Raw genomic sequence first — 18674 nt, forward strand, 5'->3', positions numbered from 1 at the left:
ATCTAATAAAAAAAGGGTCAAAACTCGTTGACTGATTTTTTTTCTTCAAATGGCATCATTTTTTTGCTTTTTTATAAAACAAAAGGATTTGGTTGACCTAGGTTAACTTGAGTCAACTCATTCAACATGTGACTCGATAATTGTCCTGAATTGACTCTCTAGTAAGGCCTAGAAAAAATGAGAAAAACCAAGGAGACCAAATCCCAATAAATCAAATGTTGAATGATGAAATAAAAAAAATTGATGGATAAAAAAATAGAAATTAAGAGATTAAGGACCTCATTTGAAAAAACAAATTGAGAGGATAAACTAAAATTTTGAATTTAAGGGTAAAATTGAAAAAACATTAACAAATGAATCCAAAATAAAAATAAAAAATAAAGAGAATGGGGATCAAATCTAAAAAAATAAAAAAAAATAAAGATTATGGATCCAAGGATGAAATTGAGAACAAATTTTTTTTTTTAAAAAAGCTAAGAATCAAAATTAGAAATCAAAATATTAAGGGTCAAACCTTAAATACCATAAAAATTTGAATTGAAGGGAAAAATTGAAAATAAAACTAAATTCATAAAAGAATCCAAAACAAAAATAAAAATTAAGAGAATGAGGACCAAGTATGAAAAAAATTAAAAATAAGATCATAGATCCAATGACGAAATTGAAAATAAATTAAAATTTCATAAAAGAGAAAAAAATCTAAACATTGAAGGTCAAACCTGAAACATTATAAAATAAGAAGACAAATTTGATATAAAAATCAAATGCCAAAGCATGCAATTGAAAAAATAAATGTAATTTGATACAACTAAAAGAAAGAGGACCAAATATGATAAAGATAATAAATAACACACCCTTTTGATTTTTTGCAAGAGTAACACATTTTTCAAGGTTGAAGAGAAAGAAAGAGGGGGCAAAGAAAACATGTCGTCGGAGCTCAACCATGCATGAGACGAAGTAACGCGCCTTACCATCATAAAGGGAACGACAAGATGCATCCAACGTCACTGCCTTGACATGCGATGTTCTTTCAAAGGGATGCGTCACACGCGCCGCCAAAGGGGTGTGGGTGCCTCCCACACGCTGGCACGTGTGATGTACGCGGCAACCATTTTTTAAAAAAATTATTAGATGCAAATGCCAAGTTGCCCCTGATCCCATACAATATTAACGAAAAAAACATAATAAAAAGACCAAATTTGATATAAAAATCAAATGCCAAAGCATGCAATTGAAAAAATAAATGTAATTTGATACAACTAAAAGAAAGAGTATCAAATATGATAAAGATAATAAATAACACACCCTTTTGATTTTTTGCAAGAGCAACACATTTTTCAAGGCTGAAGAGAAAGAAAAGAGGGGGCAAAGAAAACATGTCGTCGGAGCTCAACCATGCATGAGATGAAGTAACGCGCCTCACCATCATAAAGGGAACGACAAGATGCATCTAACATCACTACCTTGACATGCGATGTTCTTTCAACGGGAGGCGTCACACGCGCCGCCTAAGGGGGGTGGGTGCCTCCCACATGCTGGTGCGTGTGATGTACGCGACAATAATTTTTTTAAAAAATTTATTAGATGTAAATGCCAAATTGCCCCTGATCCCATACAATACTAACGAAAAAAACTACATTGTTCCTGGAATAAAGAAAAACCGAAAACACTCATGCCCATGCGGTCAAGGGAAGTCAACATCTAAGGGTATTATTAACATTACACTGTACTAATAAAAGTTTAAAAGACCCCTTTACTTCTATCCAATCTTATAATACCAGATGTGTCTCATAAAAAATACCATATTATCCTTAAATGCATGTTATAAAGCTTAAATTATGAAGGATAAAAATAGCTAAAACACCGTTTGAATCCAAAATATTTCTCCTCACAATCCACAATCCACGGGAGAAAACTGAGTTCTTTTAGTTTTTTTTTGTAATGACATAGATTTTTCAAACTAGAAAAACTATTCAAACTACAAGTAGATCTCAACAAGCTCCAACCCAGGTGAGCATAGAATGACACTAGTGTCACCTCTTTGCAACTGAAGAACTAACTGGCTAGAAATTGACTGCACTGAGTTATTGAGCTGAGCATAAGTAATGGTTGAATTCTTGGTTGCACCATTCGAATCATGTTCAGCCCAAATGAAGGCTGGCTTGGACCGGAAGGCTGGTAAGGTAGCCCGTACTGGGAGGTAGAGAACCACCACAGGCTAGTCAGGGAAAGAAGGGCCATATTCTCGTAGTCCATGTTGTTTTTTTCAGGAGTGTATTACGTTATCGGGCCATTTTATAATAACAAAAGGTGAGATTTGATAAGAGAATCAAGATGGCCTATCCTGTTTCCATCGAAGAAAACTAGAACAAGAGGCAAAATTTAGCAGATATTCGACCGAGAATATCCCACTTATTGAGCTTCATGCACTGTAAAAAATCCCTTGTCTTCGTGTCTAAATGTTTGTATATGCCATGCTGACATGAAAGCATTGAAAGACACAAAAAGCAACTTCTGAAAAAGGGTTGGCAAGCAAAGGAATTTTGTTTGAATTTCACCCAAATTAGTATGAGATCAAGTAATTTATTAACAAGCGTGTTCCTCGAGCGTAGTCCGTCCATGTGTATGGGCTGGAATGTCATAGGGCCCGCACTTGGAATCTTATCACATCCAAAAATAAAACAAGGGAATAAACTCTTAAGTTTGGAAACGCGAGTAAATTCTTGTTTTTAAAAAAATTAATTTTTTTTATATTTTAAATCGTTTTGATGAGTTGATTTCAAAAATAATTTTTAAAATATAAAAAAATATCATTTTCATAAACAACCGCAACCACATTCTCTAGAAAAATTAGAATACGAAGAAGTGTTCCATCATTGAAAAGAAAAACGAAATGAATTTAAGGAACCATAAACTTATTTTATTGGTTCTCCATTAATAAAAATTACTAATTAAAGCATTAATTATGTATGAGATTATTATAAAAAAATTATTTGGTATTGACAAACCTAAAAGGTATAGCAATGTTATTATAGCCACCATTACAGAGCATTACTCATTGCAATGGTACTTTTTTTTTCAATTTTAATTTTATTCTTCGTCGTTTAAGAATTGAATTTTGTAATTTTTTTTTAATTTTTTATATGAGATTATCTTAATCTCGTGAATTTATTTATTTTTCTTCTCGATTTTAACTTTCAATATTTGATCCGGAGGAATTGAGCCTTGTTATTTTTTCAATTTATTTTTTATGGAGTTATCATGATCTCATAACTCAAGTCATGAGTTTAAAAGGTCAAGCTTGATCGACTAAGATTGTTTTTTTTCTTCTAATTTTAATTGAATATTTATTTTTTTCAATTTCATCTTTCAACATAGTTTGATTCGGAATTAAGCTTCATAGTTTATTTTAATTTGTTTTTTTATGTAATTATCATGATCTTATGACTCGAGTCATGAATTAAGTAGATTAATTATCAGTTTGATCTAATATATTATTATTTTAATATTGTTATTTTTTTAAGATGTCTAAACTAACATGTTTTAATATTTTAAAAAGATATCAGTTTGCTATGCATTAATTTTATGTTCATGATTAAATTTTTTACATTAAAAAAATATTTAATCCGACCATCAATATAGTGCTGTTTAAAATTCTAGTATCAACTATTGTCACCGATCATTACAAGAGATTCTTAAAGAATATGATTTGATCCCTACCGACATACGATCTACTAATCTTTGGGTCAATTCATTGTGAATGGTCCTGGCTATAAATTTTATATCAAGTAAATGACAATACTTATTTTATGAGGTCACTTAAAAACAAATACAGCGAATATGAAAAATAAAAAATAAAAAATAAAAAATAAAAAACCACAAACAATTTCACCAAAAAAATAATAATTCCGATTCACTTTCTTTTTTTAAAATGTCTATTCTCTTTTCATAGAGTAATTGTCACTAATTATTTATTTATAAAGTAACATAAAATTTCTCTCTTGACAAGCTAAAATCCCTGGGTTTGCCAGGTTGGCTGCAAAAGCCAACTTCAATAGGCAAATTATAAACTGGCCTTGTTGCTGGTTGCAATTAAGTTTTTGCAACATTTTTGACATGCCGGCCTTTGTCAGTTGCTAAGCACAGGGAGAACAGCTCTCCCTCAATTCCACATTTTCATCAATCTTTCTTTGGACTTTATAATAAAAATCCCATGTCTCTAACCACTAGATCGTACCCTGGAATTCATCACTCTTTGTTTTTCTTTTGAGTGATTGAGCCATTTCATCTCTATTTTTAAATGAACCATTTGCATTCCAAACCTTGGTTCCATTAGAGATGGTATAGAGGCAGAGAGTTGGAAACTTTGGGCGACGGGGCGCCTTCACTTGTCTATGACAAATTAGAGCCTCGCTAACATCAACCTTAGGCAACGCTTCGGCAAGAGAAAGGGAAAGCGTTCTGTTGTAAGTTCTTAAAAACGCTCTGCTAACTCATGTGGAAAATTTGGCTGATGCACCTATGCAATCTGATTCATCTGATGCCCTTAACATATAAAACCCCATCCAAGATTTCTATGTACATTGTCTGATTGCGATCATCCATTGATAAGAGCAATTGCCTCTGCTGATAAAGGTTCTAATTGTATAGCCAGGATACAAATAGCCAACCACAGTCAAAAGGCAAAAACATGGAGAGAGCTCTTCTAACTCTATTATGTCCTATAAGAAAGTCCTGATGACAAAATCCAATCTTTTACAAAGACAACAGAGCTTGACCACATCTAGTCTTATTTAATTTTCAAAGCAAGAGGCAAGTACCAATATCTCTTGATGTCTAGGATATCCAGGCTTTTCACGAGTAGTGTCCAACTTTTTTGCACAGCTCTGGAAGCACCTCAAATGATTGCAGGATAGAAGAAGCACCTCAAATGATTGCTGGATAGAAGAATAACTTCTCATCCTAAAGTTCCGATCATTGTCCCCAAGCACAGGCCCTAAATCATGATGGAACAAAGAAAGAAATAGATGTCAAACGAGCAAATATGAAACACGACTATGCATTCCAATGTACAGCAATTTAAATCCTTCTACATTATAACGTGGTATTCTGTTCTGTCTAACTATATAAAAAAAATCTTTTATAAGCATTAAGAAAATCTATCAGATAAATTAAATGGTCAGATGATTAGCTGGATTCTAAGAAGCTACAAGAACCCCATATTCTGTGCATCATTCAGACCCTGCCAAACCTGGTTTGTATTCCAGGGCACCTGGGTCCCTGTGAAATCAAGTGCCCTTCCCATTAGCTGATTCGAGAGTAGTCCTTCAACCATCTTATCACAGGTGGTTAGGGAATCTAGGGTGCGGGTGCAGTAAGATCAATTGTCCTATTCCATTAAATCAATCAACCCGAAATATCTCTTCTGTAGTTCCGAAAAATATATGAAATTAAACTTTCAACAGGAGGAAACTATAAAGCATGAAAAGCAGCACCTGATTTAATCATAGCATTAGCAATAAAACTAGAAAGGGGCAACCCTGGTGACAATGAACTCAAACCTAGGTAAATTGAAGAGGTTAACCTTTTTCGCAAGTTAAGAAAATAACACAAAGGAATGCAAATGGGAACAACAGTATATTGCACCGACAAGATCCCAAATCCCAAAACAAGGAATGTTTAAACGCAGAGTATTCTACACAACAAACTACACTGCAAATAAGCATATGCCATCACCAAGTGCGCAAACATTTCTGCTACACCTTGGATAGATCTACTTATAAGAAAATGGAAGTCTTAATCCTTCTTCTCAGGTTCCAAATTTAAAAATGCCACAAGGTTTAGCAAGAGCTCTGAAAATAAAATCAAACCTGTCATGAACAAACCGGGAAGCAGACACGCCCTTGACATGGTTTGAGCAAGTAATGATATTCCCAAGCTTTATCAATAGTATGACATTCATGCCATTGATTGTTGGATATAGCTTCTAGAAAGTAAAACAACAAGCTAAAAACCTCAGATTTTACAATAACCATGACAGTAGAGTCATTTTCCAAGGCATGGAAAGTGAATAATGGAAGATACAAGTAGAATCCCAAATAGAAAGAAGATTGAAGAGATCAGGGCAGAACTAGAAATTTTTAAGTGCAGATTTGGTGGACTTAAAAAATGAGTTGAAGTAATAACAGTTGTTGTTTTTTCTTCCCTTCTAGTTTGTTGGTGCGGTGGAGGGCATAACTTCTAAACTCAAGGTCAAACTGAACAAAACCTAAAGGCTTTGTGGGTTGCCATCCCCCCGCGGGCAACTGAATTAGTTACATAGCAAATGATGCAAAGTAAAACATGAAAAATATGATGATGAGTAAGTGTTGCAGTTTAGATTCCACTAGTTATTTCAGCAAAATTCCTGTTTTTGGAGTTCTGCTCTTTAGCAAATTTTCCATTTAGAAAGCAACTTTATGATATTTTATGTTAAACCTATACTAAAATGTTCTGTCCTTGATATCGGAACAGCGCATCACCTGAATGTTGTATTTCTTTCAACTTCAACCAGAGAGTACAAATTGAACAAAACAAGAGAACGCTGTAGATCAAGGCAATCTCATAATAGCTAAAGCCAAAAAAATTAAGCATCATACTGATTGTCCATGTTTAATTTAAGAGTTTGTCTTTTCCCTCAGACAGGTTTGGCTTAATAGAATTGCATTGTCTTATAAATGTTTAATTTGTGATTGAACCTTTCTATTAATCATTTCCACCAATCATCCCCTTTTCTTCTCAATCTAATGTCTGACCAATTCATTTCTATCTTCATTTTCTAAACTATTCTATGTTTCAGTCCTAGCTAGTTATTAAAGTAATTTTGCACAGTCATGTACCCGCAATGTCCAACATGTATTGCTGCTTATTGACTCTACACCATCTATTCCTGCCTGATACAAATCCCATCACTTGAAATGCAATAGTATTTGGAATATTATTTTCAATGCAATGGACACTGAAAGTAGAGCAAAAAAAGTTCGTAAATGGAAGATTCTCAACAAGCCAAGATAATGAGAAAAGATGCTAGTCTCCGTTGAACAACAACATCATCTTTAATAATCTAATGGAAGATAACTTGAATAAAAAAGGTTCTATTCTAGCAAACTTAAAATTTGACCACTAGAGTTTATGTTGCAAGTTGCAGGCCTGATTCATTAGGTAAAAAGCTATGTGTTCTAAAGCTTTCAATCATAATCTAATCTTCTTCGTGATGTAAAACTATGTCAATCTTAATCTAATCTTTTTTCCTGATTTAAAACTAAGGATATTAACCTATAATCCCATTCAATTCTAACGAAACCCCACCTCCCCCTGGCCTGATGCAGCTACGATGTTTTAACATTCCCCTTTTCCATAAAATTCCAAGCCCAACTAAACTTGTAAAGCAAAGCTTTTGAAAAATCCCTGGGAACAAATTATCCAAGTTCAAAATCACAACCCTAAGACACTCTCTACATCCCCATGCCTTGCATCAGACACTTTCAAGAGCTACCCCCATACCGGACCCCTTTCAGCAATTAAGAATCTAAAACTCGAACTACAATTCTATGTACATTAACATCTTGCAGTTATAAGGACGTAAAAATCTGGCAAGGAACAATACTAAAAGCAAGCAATCCCTGAACAACCAGCCACATTGCAAGTTCTGAAGCGCAAGCACATAAAACCACTTCAACCCAAATAAAATAAACAATGCATGAATAAATAAGAGAAACAAAGGAACAACTAATAGTGACACAAAACATCAAAGTTACACAAGTCAAATTTGCCATTCAACAAAACCGAAAGTGGAAAGGATCATAAATACCCAAGATTGAGAATGCTGTTTATCGGGTCAATAAGCTGAGGCTCCTGCTGATGCTGTTGTTCCTCCTGCTGTTGTTGTGTCAAATTACCACTTGAAGCCAATGCCACAGCACTCGAAGGTGACCCTTTTACCTCTTGAAATCTCCAAAGATACCATGATGCAACCGACCTATACGGCCTCCATTTTTCACACAGGTGATCCATCTGTGATGGGCGTGGCAACTCCGGCAAGTTATAAAGCACTTGCAACCCTTTCCTCACTTGAAGATCATTAATTGGCAACACATCCGGTCTATGCAGCGAAAAAATCATAAACATATGCACTGACCAAGAACCAATCCCATTTACCATAGTAAGCATAGTAAAAAGAGATTTATCATCCATATTTACAATCGCAGAATCCGATAAAATCCCATTTTGATACTTCCTAGCTAGATCATGAAGGTAACTCGCTTTACGCCCAGAAACCCCAATTTGCCTCAACTGTTGTGGAGTCAAAGCAAGAACTGTTTCCGGTAAAACTCCAGCCTCGCCGCCACAAAGCGAAATAAAGCGCGTGTAAATTGAAGTCCCTGCTTTAAAAGCAAGTTGCTGGTAAAGAATGCTACGAGCGAGAGCAAGGAAAGGAGTGGGGAAGGTATCAAAGGTCGGGGGTGGGTAACTGTCAATTAAGGAAGCAAGGAGTGGATCAGCGTTACGGAGATGGCGAATTGCGATTTCAAGTTCACCTTCACATGTTAGAGATCGTGCCATGATCCGCGGAGCGAGAGCGACGATTGCTCGATGTTGGGCGGTTTTAGTTCTTGGGGTTTTGGTGGCAGTGGTTCTGGGTGGTTCAGTTGTGTTTTTGATAGAGGTTTGGGTGGAATTAGGGTCGTTAACGGTGGTGACAACAGCAGCATCGGGTGAGAGTTTACGGATTTTACGAGGACGGGAAGGGATTTTTGCGGGAGGAGATGTGATTGATGGTGGGATAGTGGTTGATTCCGTGGTAGTAGTGGTTATTACAGTGGTGGTGGGGTCATTGAGTGGCTGAGTGTAAGCCTGGGTTTCGATTTGTGGCAGAGGCTGGGATTCTGATTGGGAAGGTTGTGGTTGAGGTTGGATTTGGGTCTGTTCGCCCATCAGTGATCGGTCAAATTAGGGATTAGGGTTGACTATTTTAGTGTCAGTAATGGTGGATGCGGCGGTGGTTGTGGTTGTGGTGGTGGTGGTGGGCGGTGGAGCCAGGTATTTGCTATTTTAATTTTGTGGGGGTGAAAGGGTGTGAAACGGGGTATCGGAAATTTTAGGATTGACGCTCGCTTGGTCGCTGCGTCTGAGAAGGAAAGAAGATGTATCTGAGTTATTGTGATCCCCACGCTATTCCATGACGCGTGAATCTTACCGCTGTTATGATTTGGACCTGTTGTGGCCCAGAGCGGTTGGATAAGTTTGCTTAACTTTGACAACCTAAAGCCCACATATTAAGCCCATTAAAGTTTCAAGACAGGCCTAACTTGCTTCCACGTTTGAATTTTAGAAGACGCGTAGATGGCGGGTTGATTCTGGTTCTAGAGTTTGGGAATAGGTGTAAATAATGTTTCTTTAAAATTTAAATTTTTTTATTTAAAATTAATTGTTTTTTTATATTTTAGATCATTCTAATATGTTAATATAAAAAAAATATTAAAAATTAAAAAAAATATTATTTTAATGCATTTATAAATGAAAAGCACTTTGAACCATAACCGCTACTATATTTCTAAACACATAACTAAACTAGTATGTGTTTAATTAAAAAAAATTAATTGATTCAATTAAAAATTTAATTGATCTGAATTTGACTTGATCAAAATCAAATCATCAATCCATTAACTATTTTTAAAAAATAATACTTAAATGATATTATTTTAATTTTATTTTTTATATATAAATAAACTCTGATCTCGTCTCTAGTGGAAATTAGGATCGGCTTTTAAATCATTGAAAAACACTATATAACATAAATGATTTATTTAAAACTTTATTAGGGGGTGATTCAGTCTCAAAACAAACCTTACCTCTGGTGTTAAAAAAAAATTATATCTTTTCTTGATAATTTTGATTTTGGTTACATCTAATCATATGAAAACCTTATGATAAACAAATTAATTATTATTAATTACCAGAAACTCTAAAAAAAACATGTTGGAATTCTACTGTGTCTGCAATGTGGACATGCACAGTGGATTTTCGCGCCTTTTGAAGACCACTTTGATGTTCCTGTGGGCTTAGAAGAAAAGAGTTGAAGAAACAGACCAAGAGACAATAAGCTTGTACACTCCATTTCCGTGTCTTGGAGCTGTGTTGGCTAGCGGCTTAGGCAGGGGAGGGAGTTATCAAATTAGGGATTTTTAAAAAAAAATTATTACAATAATTTAGAAAATTTAAAGAATAACACTTTTTAAGAAGAATTTAATAAAAAAACATATTTTTACCGCACTTCTAAAATATAATATGTACTAAATGCACACCATAAGATAAAGTATAGCTGTTAAAAAGTGCTGACATGTTATGAAAAATAAATACAAATTAAGAACTTAGTCTTCTCCTCCTTGTCATCAGTCTCAAATGTGTTCAAATTATAAGCAACAGTGGCGTTTTAATTTTACACTCTTGCTTGCAAAAATAAAAAGAAAATTAATTTGTTGCTGAAAATAAATAATCTTAGAAAAGATGGGTAGCTAAAAACTCAAATCCACGTGACAAAACTGTTATTTTTTTTTTCTTAACACGACACTCACAAATATAATTTTAAAATCCGGCCCGGCGAGTTAACCCAAGACTCGGCTAACCCGGGGTTGAAACCGGACCAGGTTTTAAAAAAAATAGAGGAAGTCAAAACTCGGAGTGACCCGGCTGACCTAGCGGGTTAACTCAATGACCTTGTAAGACTCGGTCAAAAACTCAGTTGTAACCCGTTGACTTTTATTATTATTTTTACTAAAACAACGATATTTTGATTTTTTTAAAAAATTGAAATTGACTCGGGCGACCTGGTCAAAATCCGGGCCTTGTGCCGGGTCGACCACCGAGCCGGATTTTAAAACCCTGCCTCGGACATCCTCACTCAAATCTGTCTTTGACTCAGCCCGTATGCAAGTTTGGGTGAGAAGTAATATAAACCTTTTAAAAATAAGGTTTTGCTTTTTCGTGAATCATTGCCAGGAAAAAGGATTTAATTGCATCTGGATTGCTTGCTTGCTTGCTTGCTTATGAGAGGACAAGTTGTTCCCATAGAGAAGACAGATACAATAATTTAAATATTGATATTGCGGTTTAAATCAACCGTGAATTAGTTAAATATTAAATTTAATTGATATTGCGGCAACTGCAACTTAATTAAATGTTAATATCCTTAAAATGTTATATTTCTAAACGTAATATTATTAAAATATTATATTTCTCAACCACGACATTCTTGAATTATTTTATTTCATCGAATCTTTTTCTTCTCATATTCTATTTCGCTATTTATTTATATTTTGTATGTCAATTGCTCGATTGGCCCCAAAATTGTCGTTCCTGGAGGCTTAGAAAAGATGGCTCGTTGTCATCGTGGTGGTGCAGTAAATGCTTTGCCAACTTGGCTGTGTCTTTGATCTTTCTCTGGCGTTAGGAGAGGTGGAGCAGAATTTGGTGGGATTGGAAATTTGGTTTTATCTGGACGATTTGTCACTCATTTTGCGCTGAAGGTGGCTGATTCTAAAGGAGGTGGTTGGTTTTGGCCAACTGTTTTGGTTTGTTTGCAATTTTTCGGCCTCTCTTGGATGTTCTTTTTCCCTCGGAAAAAATGGAGGCACGTCAACACCATTAGCACTGAAAGATTGCAGACAAGAATGGCAATTTATGGAACGTAATTTCAAAATCTCTTTTTGTATAATCCCATCCAGCTTTAGCACACATTACTGTGCACAAAGAAAGGATCACCACGAAATACAGAACACCATTAGCGTTCAGCTTTGCATGATCATCCAAATCTCCCTCCAAACTCACGCAGCTCATCTCTTGCTTCGGCGTCTTTATGCTTACCTGCAAGTTATTGAAAAGCTCTGTAAGTAACATGGTTTTATCACTGACAATCCAGGGGCAACACAAATAAGTATAATTAATTCGGAACCCATTTTCATTAAAAACAACAAATTGATGGCGAGTTTTTAAGTTGAATTTTGTGATTTACAGACGTAAAGTAGATTTCTTTTCTATTATTAAGACTGAACACTGGAAGATGCAGAAAATCTTACTTGTGCCAGTTACTTGATAAAAAATCAACTTGGCTTCCTTGTCCATACTTATGAATGAATTCCTTCTTATTGTACTTCTCTTCCTTGACTTTGTAAGAGTTTCCCAGTTAAAAATAAAATAAAATGGTGAAACAACTTGGTGAAAAACTCAATTGAGAATCTCTAATATACTCACTCGGGGAAAAAAAATTGAGATTTGGATTATAATTTAGAGATTAATTTTGTTCAAGTCTCTCTATTTCAGGTACCAACAAGTTATTTTTAATCAAACAAGGTTATGCGGCTAGCAGCAATGTAGAAAAGAGTTGTCAGGTTTACACAGGAATTTCCTGCTATCTTAGCCATCTCCAACAACGGCACGGGTTTTACCTCGTCCTTGAGAGACTCCATGCAAGGATATAGGTTAATTATCCGGGAAAATTCCTACACTGGTGTGTTTTCCAGACCAGTTCGGGTCTCCTCCGTTTACACAAAAGAAATAGTATTGTTTTTATATAAAATCAGATACACATTGAACTGCTGAATGCAAAGGAATAAGAAGTAATTATATCACAATATACCAGTTGGCATGAATGGCAAGAAACAAAACATAAGAACTTGGGTAAATTGCCCAGTTCAAGATAATTAAGAAGGGAAAATAATCATCTTGAAATCAAAACGTAAACTACAAATGCATAAATAGATAAAAATATAAAATATCATGCTCCAACTAAGCATTCCAACGGAAGAAGTATGGATGTATAGAAGGAAAAAAAAAGAAGAAAAAGGAAGGCTCTAACGTTGATGCCTTTTCAAACTTTTCCGCCATGATCACTACTAAAAAAGAGGATTATTAGCATCTGATTTTAGCAACGGATAATTCCGTTGCTAAATTTAGTAACGGATTTGCAACAGATTATATATTTATTATTTTTTTAATATTAGCAACGGACTTTAGTAACGGAAAATTCGTTGCAAAAGAAAACATAATATTTGCAACGGACTATCCGTTGCTGATTAAAAATATATATATTTAAATTTTAATTTAAAATTAAAATTATACAGACCGTTGATAGGGTATTTAACTTTCACAATCTCAACCGTTAATTAGCAATCCTAAACTTACACTGATCTCTCCCCTTCAGAAACGTAACATCCCACTTTACCCCTTCGTCCCCTGATAATGCTAATTTAATTAACTTGCACTGATCTCTTCATCCCCTTCGTCCCCTGATAACATCTAGAACAGTAGAAAAACAATTAACTTAGCACTCTCTCTTCATCGATCTGATTTCCTTTGTCCCTAACATTTCTCTTCATCTTCTTCTCATTCGTCTCCAATATCCATAACAGATTCGATCTTTCTTTATAAACCACCAAAAACACAGACCCACGGCGACATCCCACTTTACCCATCAGTATCACCATCGAGCATCTTGATTTACCCACACTCTTTGTAAATGGGTTGGGTGTTGCATACTTTTCCTCAATAATTCAGGTAATTAATTTTACGATTTATTTGTTGCTCTGTTGCAATTAAACTTAGGTTAAAAAGTTTTAACCTAACTTTCTCAACCTCAGGTGTTCTTCTGCAATCTCAGGTGTTCTTCTGCCGTGTAGATTTCATCTTGCTCGCCCAGAACTCAAGAACACAGGTAACAAAGTTTTTTTGATCGATGCTTTGAATAATTGTTTTAGGCCATTCATTCGATAAAATTAGGATTTAGGAACTGTAGTCAGTGCAAATGTATGTATGAACACAAGTTTCTCTCCCTCTTTTGCACAGAAATACATCATCAAGCATAAATTTAGGGTATAACTAAATTAGGAACCCCCACCCGCCGCACTGCCAAAAACATAATAAAGAAAAAATGCCACATGGTTAACAGAAAATTGTATCATAAGATTATTCTCATTGGGTGCTTCGCTGTGTATTTAGAACAGTTAATCAATAGGTTTCTTGAATCTTTAACAGAATGAGGAAAAGTTAATTACTGAATTGAGGGCTAAATATGAACAGCCATGAATTCCATTTTTTTCCAGTTCAAATTGTGTTGTTGGTTCATCCATTATGTATATAATCTGAAATGAGGCTTGAAAGATTATGCTTGACTAATATATTTTTAATTTTGTTTGGATTTCTTGTGTTATCATAGATTTTATGTTATTTTTCTTTTATGTTTTAGGCATTTTAATTCTGTTTTAGAGTTATTATTGACCAAACATATTGATCTTGCAAAGAGAATTAGCTTTGTTAGGGAGATTTTTTTATAATAAACTACAAATAAGAAATTCATGGTTAAACCTATTTCTTCCTAAATGAAGAGCAGAAACAAAGGAAGAAGTATACATGACTATTAAAGGGTTACTTTTACATTTATGTTGTGAAATTGAGTGTCAACGTCTGAACAACTTAAAACTGGAATATAATAGCGTGTTTTGCAATCCACGTTGGATTTAATGAATTAAGAACTACTTCTGTGCAAAAAGCTTCAGTAAGTGTTCCATCTCTTCCTTTGGTTTAACTTAAATGGTAAGAAACAGAACATACCAAAAAATCTGAAATTATTAAAAATATCAGGCTATTGAACAAGAGCTTAAAAATATCTAAAGTAATTAAACATGCTCCTGTACGTGATCCCATGATTGGAAGTTCAATCACAATTAAAAATACCAGGCTATTGAACAACATATGTTCAAGAAAATATATAATGTATAAATGTTACCTTTGTTAATATATAATGTACAAAATTGATGCTAAGCATACAAAGATACAATATTGCCAAGGGTTTCTAGAATAAAAGAAAGAAACACATGAAAAGAAATAAAGTTTGTATTAATATGAATATTTTTAGTATATTATTTTTAATATTAATTTCAAGATAGATTATTTTGGTAAATCAAAGTTAAATATTAAAATTTGTTTATGTTTGAATGTATGAAGTGAAACATTTAAAAAGTTGATGATAGATTAATTGTACAAGGAAATCCACCCTTATCATAGACAAAGATTTCGACCAACTCTATTTAAAGGGTTTAAAATTGCTGGTTTAGTTGACTTGAAACATTATGTAAAGTTGTGATGATGTTAGCATAAATATAGCTGACTTGAATGGGGAAAATTTCATAAAAAAAATATGTGGTTATGCATCAAGTCAATAACTGTAACCTTTTTATTTATTGACTTTCAGCTGATGTTTGCATTAATAAATGATAGAATTTAAAATATATTTTTTCATGAAAATTGTAGTTAAAAATGTTAAATTTCAAATGGGATGGACTTGGAAAACTGAAGAAATGTAATGCTGGATTTTGGCAGTGAGCATTGTCTGGCGTGATGAGCCATTTTCTCACCGGGGATATGTTAAGATCACAGCTACTGGTTCTATTTGGGAAATGTTCCCATAGTGCAAAGAAATATTCCCACAAGTGTTGTCTTGAATCATTACTGCGTGCGTAGATGTTTATAACATCGAATCGTGAACAGGATTAGCTGTTGAAAGCTATTCTAGCAAACGATGAGTAGCTGAGTTTTAAATTAATTTTTTATATATATTTTTAGAGTATTTTGATGTTGTTGTATAATTAATAAATAAATGAAATATAATTTTATATAAAAAATATTTTAAAAAATAACATTTAAAATACTCTTAAATATGCCTAACCAAATCACAAACCCTACAGCAATCAGAACAGAAGCTATGAATTTTGATCTAAAGAACAAATCGGAAACACGGCTAGAATGGACAAACAAGCAAATCAAATACTTTGATGTGAATCGTAGAAGCTATCGGTTAGGATGACTCAAGAAGATGAAAGCTAACATTCAGAGTAATAAAAGAAAAATCAAACGAGCTTTGTTTGTATGGAACAATAGAGTAAGTTGAAATTTCTTAAAATTAATTTATTAAGGTTATATTTTCAGGTATGAAAAAAATTACTTATTATTATGTAATTATTTGTTTAATAAAAGTTTGTTATTATATTTTTTCAGGTTCAAAATATCCTGATGCATCTTGTGTCGATCCACAATATCATGGTTCGTCTTCGCAACCAGCACCACGATTGTATCTTTTGTTGTTTCTTTTTATTGTATTTCGACTTATTTGTATTAATGCAAGTTTAACTAAATTTTTATAATATGAATATTATTTTTATTTCATTTTTTATTAGTGATACAATTATTTTTAATATTAATTTATGTTGGTTATATTCTACAACTTTTAAACTATCCATAAATAATTAATTAAACAAATTAAAATTCATTTTAATAAATAAAAAAAATTAATTTAATAAAAATAATATAGTCAGCAACGGATTTTCCGTTGCTGATTGTAAATAATTATTCAATCAGCAACGGAAAATCCGTTGCTGGCTTGTCAGCATCGGATTATCTGTTGCTAAAAAATCAGCAACGACAAATTTGCATTCGATATTTGCCGTTGCTGATTCCGTTGCTAAATTATTTTAGCGACGGATTTTAGTTTTATTTGCAACGGAATGGGTAGTTGCTAATTACTATATTTTTTAGTAGTGGATCTTCTACGTATTCTTTAGGGCATCACCTTTTGGAGTTCTTTCAAAAGAAGCAATGAAGACAATAGAATGAAAGACGTACATCAACGCGGCTATAACATAAGGGATGCACTGAAAGAATGCAGATAAGAATGGCAATTTAGGGAGATTTGAAACCTCTTTCGTAAATTCCCATCCAAACCATGCTGCGAACAAAGAAGCGATCACCCAACAAGACAGAATAAACTCATTTTTCCTTTTTGCATAATCATCCAAATCTCCCGCTGCTTTCAGATTTGCATAATCATCCAAATATTCTTTGAGGGATGTTACTCGGAGAATTATTTTAAGACTGTCAAACCAGGCTATAGAATAAAGGAGGTAAATCAACACCATTAGAACAAAAGGGAGGCATTGACAGGTTGCAGATAAGAAAGGCAATGTATGGATACGTAATCTCATAATCTTTCTCATAGAATTCCATTCAGCTTCTGCCCACAGTATTGTGATCAAAGAAAAGATGATCACCACGTGAAATAGAATAAACCAATTTTTCCTCTTTGTACTGCCATCACCCAAATCTCTCGTGTTCAGCTTTGCATGATCATCCAAGTCTCCCTTCAAACTCATGCTGTCCATCCCTTGCATAGGTGTCTCTATGCGTACCTCCAAGTTACAAGCTCTGTAAACTAGGTTACCTGGTCTAGGGGCAAACGATTGGGCAACACAGATAAGTATAATTATTCGAGAACCCATTTTCATTATAAACAATGAATTGATGGCGGGTTTTTAAGTTGAGTATTTTTGTGATTTACAAACGTAAAGTAGATTTCTTTTTTTCTTTTCTATTATATTATTAAGATCGAACACACTGGACAATATGGAAGATCAGAGGTGAAAAAATCTTACTTGTATGAAAAGCCTCTTGAACCCGTTCCTGAACAAGAGTAATCCAGCGATTGTCTTTTATATGATTCGACTGTGGCTTCGGAGTTTATATATCCGCAAAAGGAGTTGGACTTGGAATCCATAAACTACTGGAGCGATAAACCGTGTTTATCTTTGACTTGGAACCCGAAACCTGTTCTTTTGGGGAACTTCAAATTAATAAATCCATCAACGAATCTTGATTAATCCAAACAACTTATTTCTTTTCGATAAAATCCTCGAAGTTTATAAAAAAATTATCAACTTCGCTCCCTTATCCATATTTATGAATGAATGAATTCCTACTTATTGTACTTCTCTCCGTTGGACTTTGTAAAACTTTACCCATTAAAAAAAAATGGTGAAAGAACTCAGTGAAAAACTCAATACTTTAAAGGAAACATGTCACGAGCATTGAGTGCTGATGCAATAGGATCAAACTCAGATCCTAACCCACGCAGGATACAAATAATAAGACTTGGCTTTGTGCAGGTAATCCTCTAAAGAAGAAGTTCCTTAGGTATGACTTTCATAAAAAGTCTCCAAAACATTCCAAGCATCATGACAGGATTCACTATTGATGACGTGGGAGAGAGCTGTTGATCCATCCAAGGATCAATTGACCAATACAAGCCAAGTTGCTGCAGCTAGATTGGGTTGCAATGAACCATCAGCATCAATGATGGTTAATTCAAGACAGGGAACCCCATTCGTCACATATCCAAGAAGACTATGTCCTCTCAATATTGGAATAGATTGAGCTTTCCATTAAAGATAGTTATTTGAGGCTAGCTTAATGGAGATATCAGGTAAATGAGTTTTTGAAGGTGAAAAATCAAGAGAGAGCAGAGGTTGTAGGCAGGATTGAGGAGGTGGGAGATTCCATTGCTGGCTGTAGAAAAGCTAACCCATCGTTGCCTTTGTTGTTTCATATATAAATAGAAGATCACAGTAGTAATTATCACCTATAGGGATAACAACCAAACTGCATTGGAATTGACAGGGATATTGGCACTTACTGCACTGATCTCCCTCTCATTCCTGCAATAGTGCACTGTGGCACTGCTCCTCCACTGCAGAATACCCAGTGATTCCTGTTATATACGCTGCCGTGATATATATCAGTCTGGTAGAGTAGGA

The 18674-nt window shown here is 34.2% G+C and overlaps 2 protein-coding genes and 1 long non-coding RNA gene across 3 annotated transcripts; 1 reads left to right on the forward strand and 2 right to left on the reverse strand.

The window, feature by feature from the left end:
- Positions 1–4498: 4498 nt before the first annotated feature.
- Positions 4499–9183, reverse strand: LOC112326628 (uncharacterized). The gene is made up of 2 exons (XM_024595387.2): positions 7850–9183; positions 4499–4996 (listed from the first exon to the last, which is right to left on the reverse strand). Exons 1-2 carry the CDS (start codon positions 8971–8973, stop codon positions 4975–4977), a joined length of 1146 nt encoding a protein of 381 aa, XP_024451155.2. The 5' UTR covers positions 8974–9183; the 3' UTR covers positions 4499–4974.
- Positions 9184–13223: 4040 nt separating this feature from the next.
- Positions 13224–16245, forward strand: LOC112325741 (uncharacterized). The gene is made up of 3 exons (XR_002979647.2): positions 13224–13590; positions 13674–13747; positions 16087–16245. It is a non-coding gene; the product is annotated as an uncharacterized LOC112325741 (long non-coding RNA).
- Positions 16246–16634: 389 nt separating this feature from the next.
- Positions 16635–18665, reverse strand: LOC127905013 (uncharacterized). Its single transcript, XM_052450777.1, has 2 exons — positions 17517–18665; positions 16635–17310 (listed from the first exon to the last, which is right to left on the reverse strand). Exons 1-2 carry the CDS (start codon positions 17636–17638, stop codon positions 16635–16637), a joined length of 798 nt encoding a protein of 265 aa, XP_052306737.1. The 5' UTR covers positions 17639–18665.
- Between the last annotated feature and the right edge of the window lie 9 nt (positions 18666–18674).

This window comes from Populus trichocarpa, chromosome 2 (genome assembly GCF_000002775.5).
Source record: "Populus trichocarpa isolate Nisqually-1 chromosome 2, P.trichocarpa_v4.1, whole genome shotgun sequence".
NCBI classification, from domain to species: Eukaryota; Viridiplantae; Streptophyta; class Magnoliopsida; order Malpighiales; family Salicaceae; genus Populus; species Populus trichocarpa.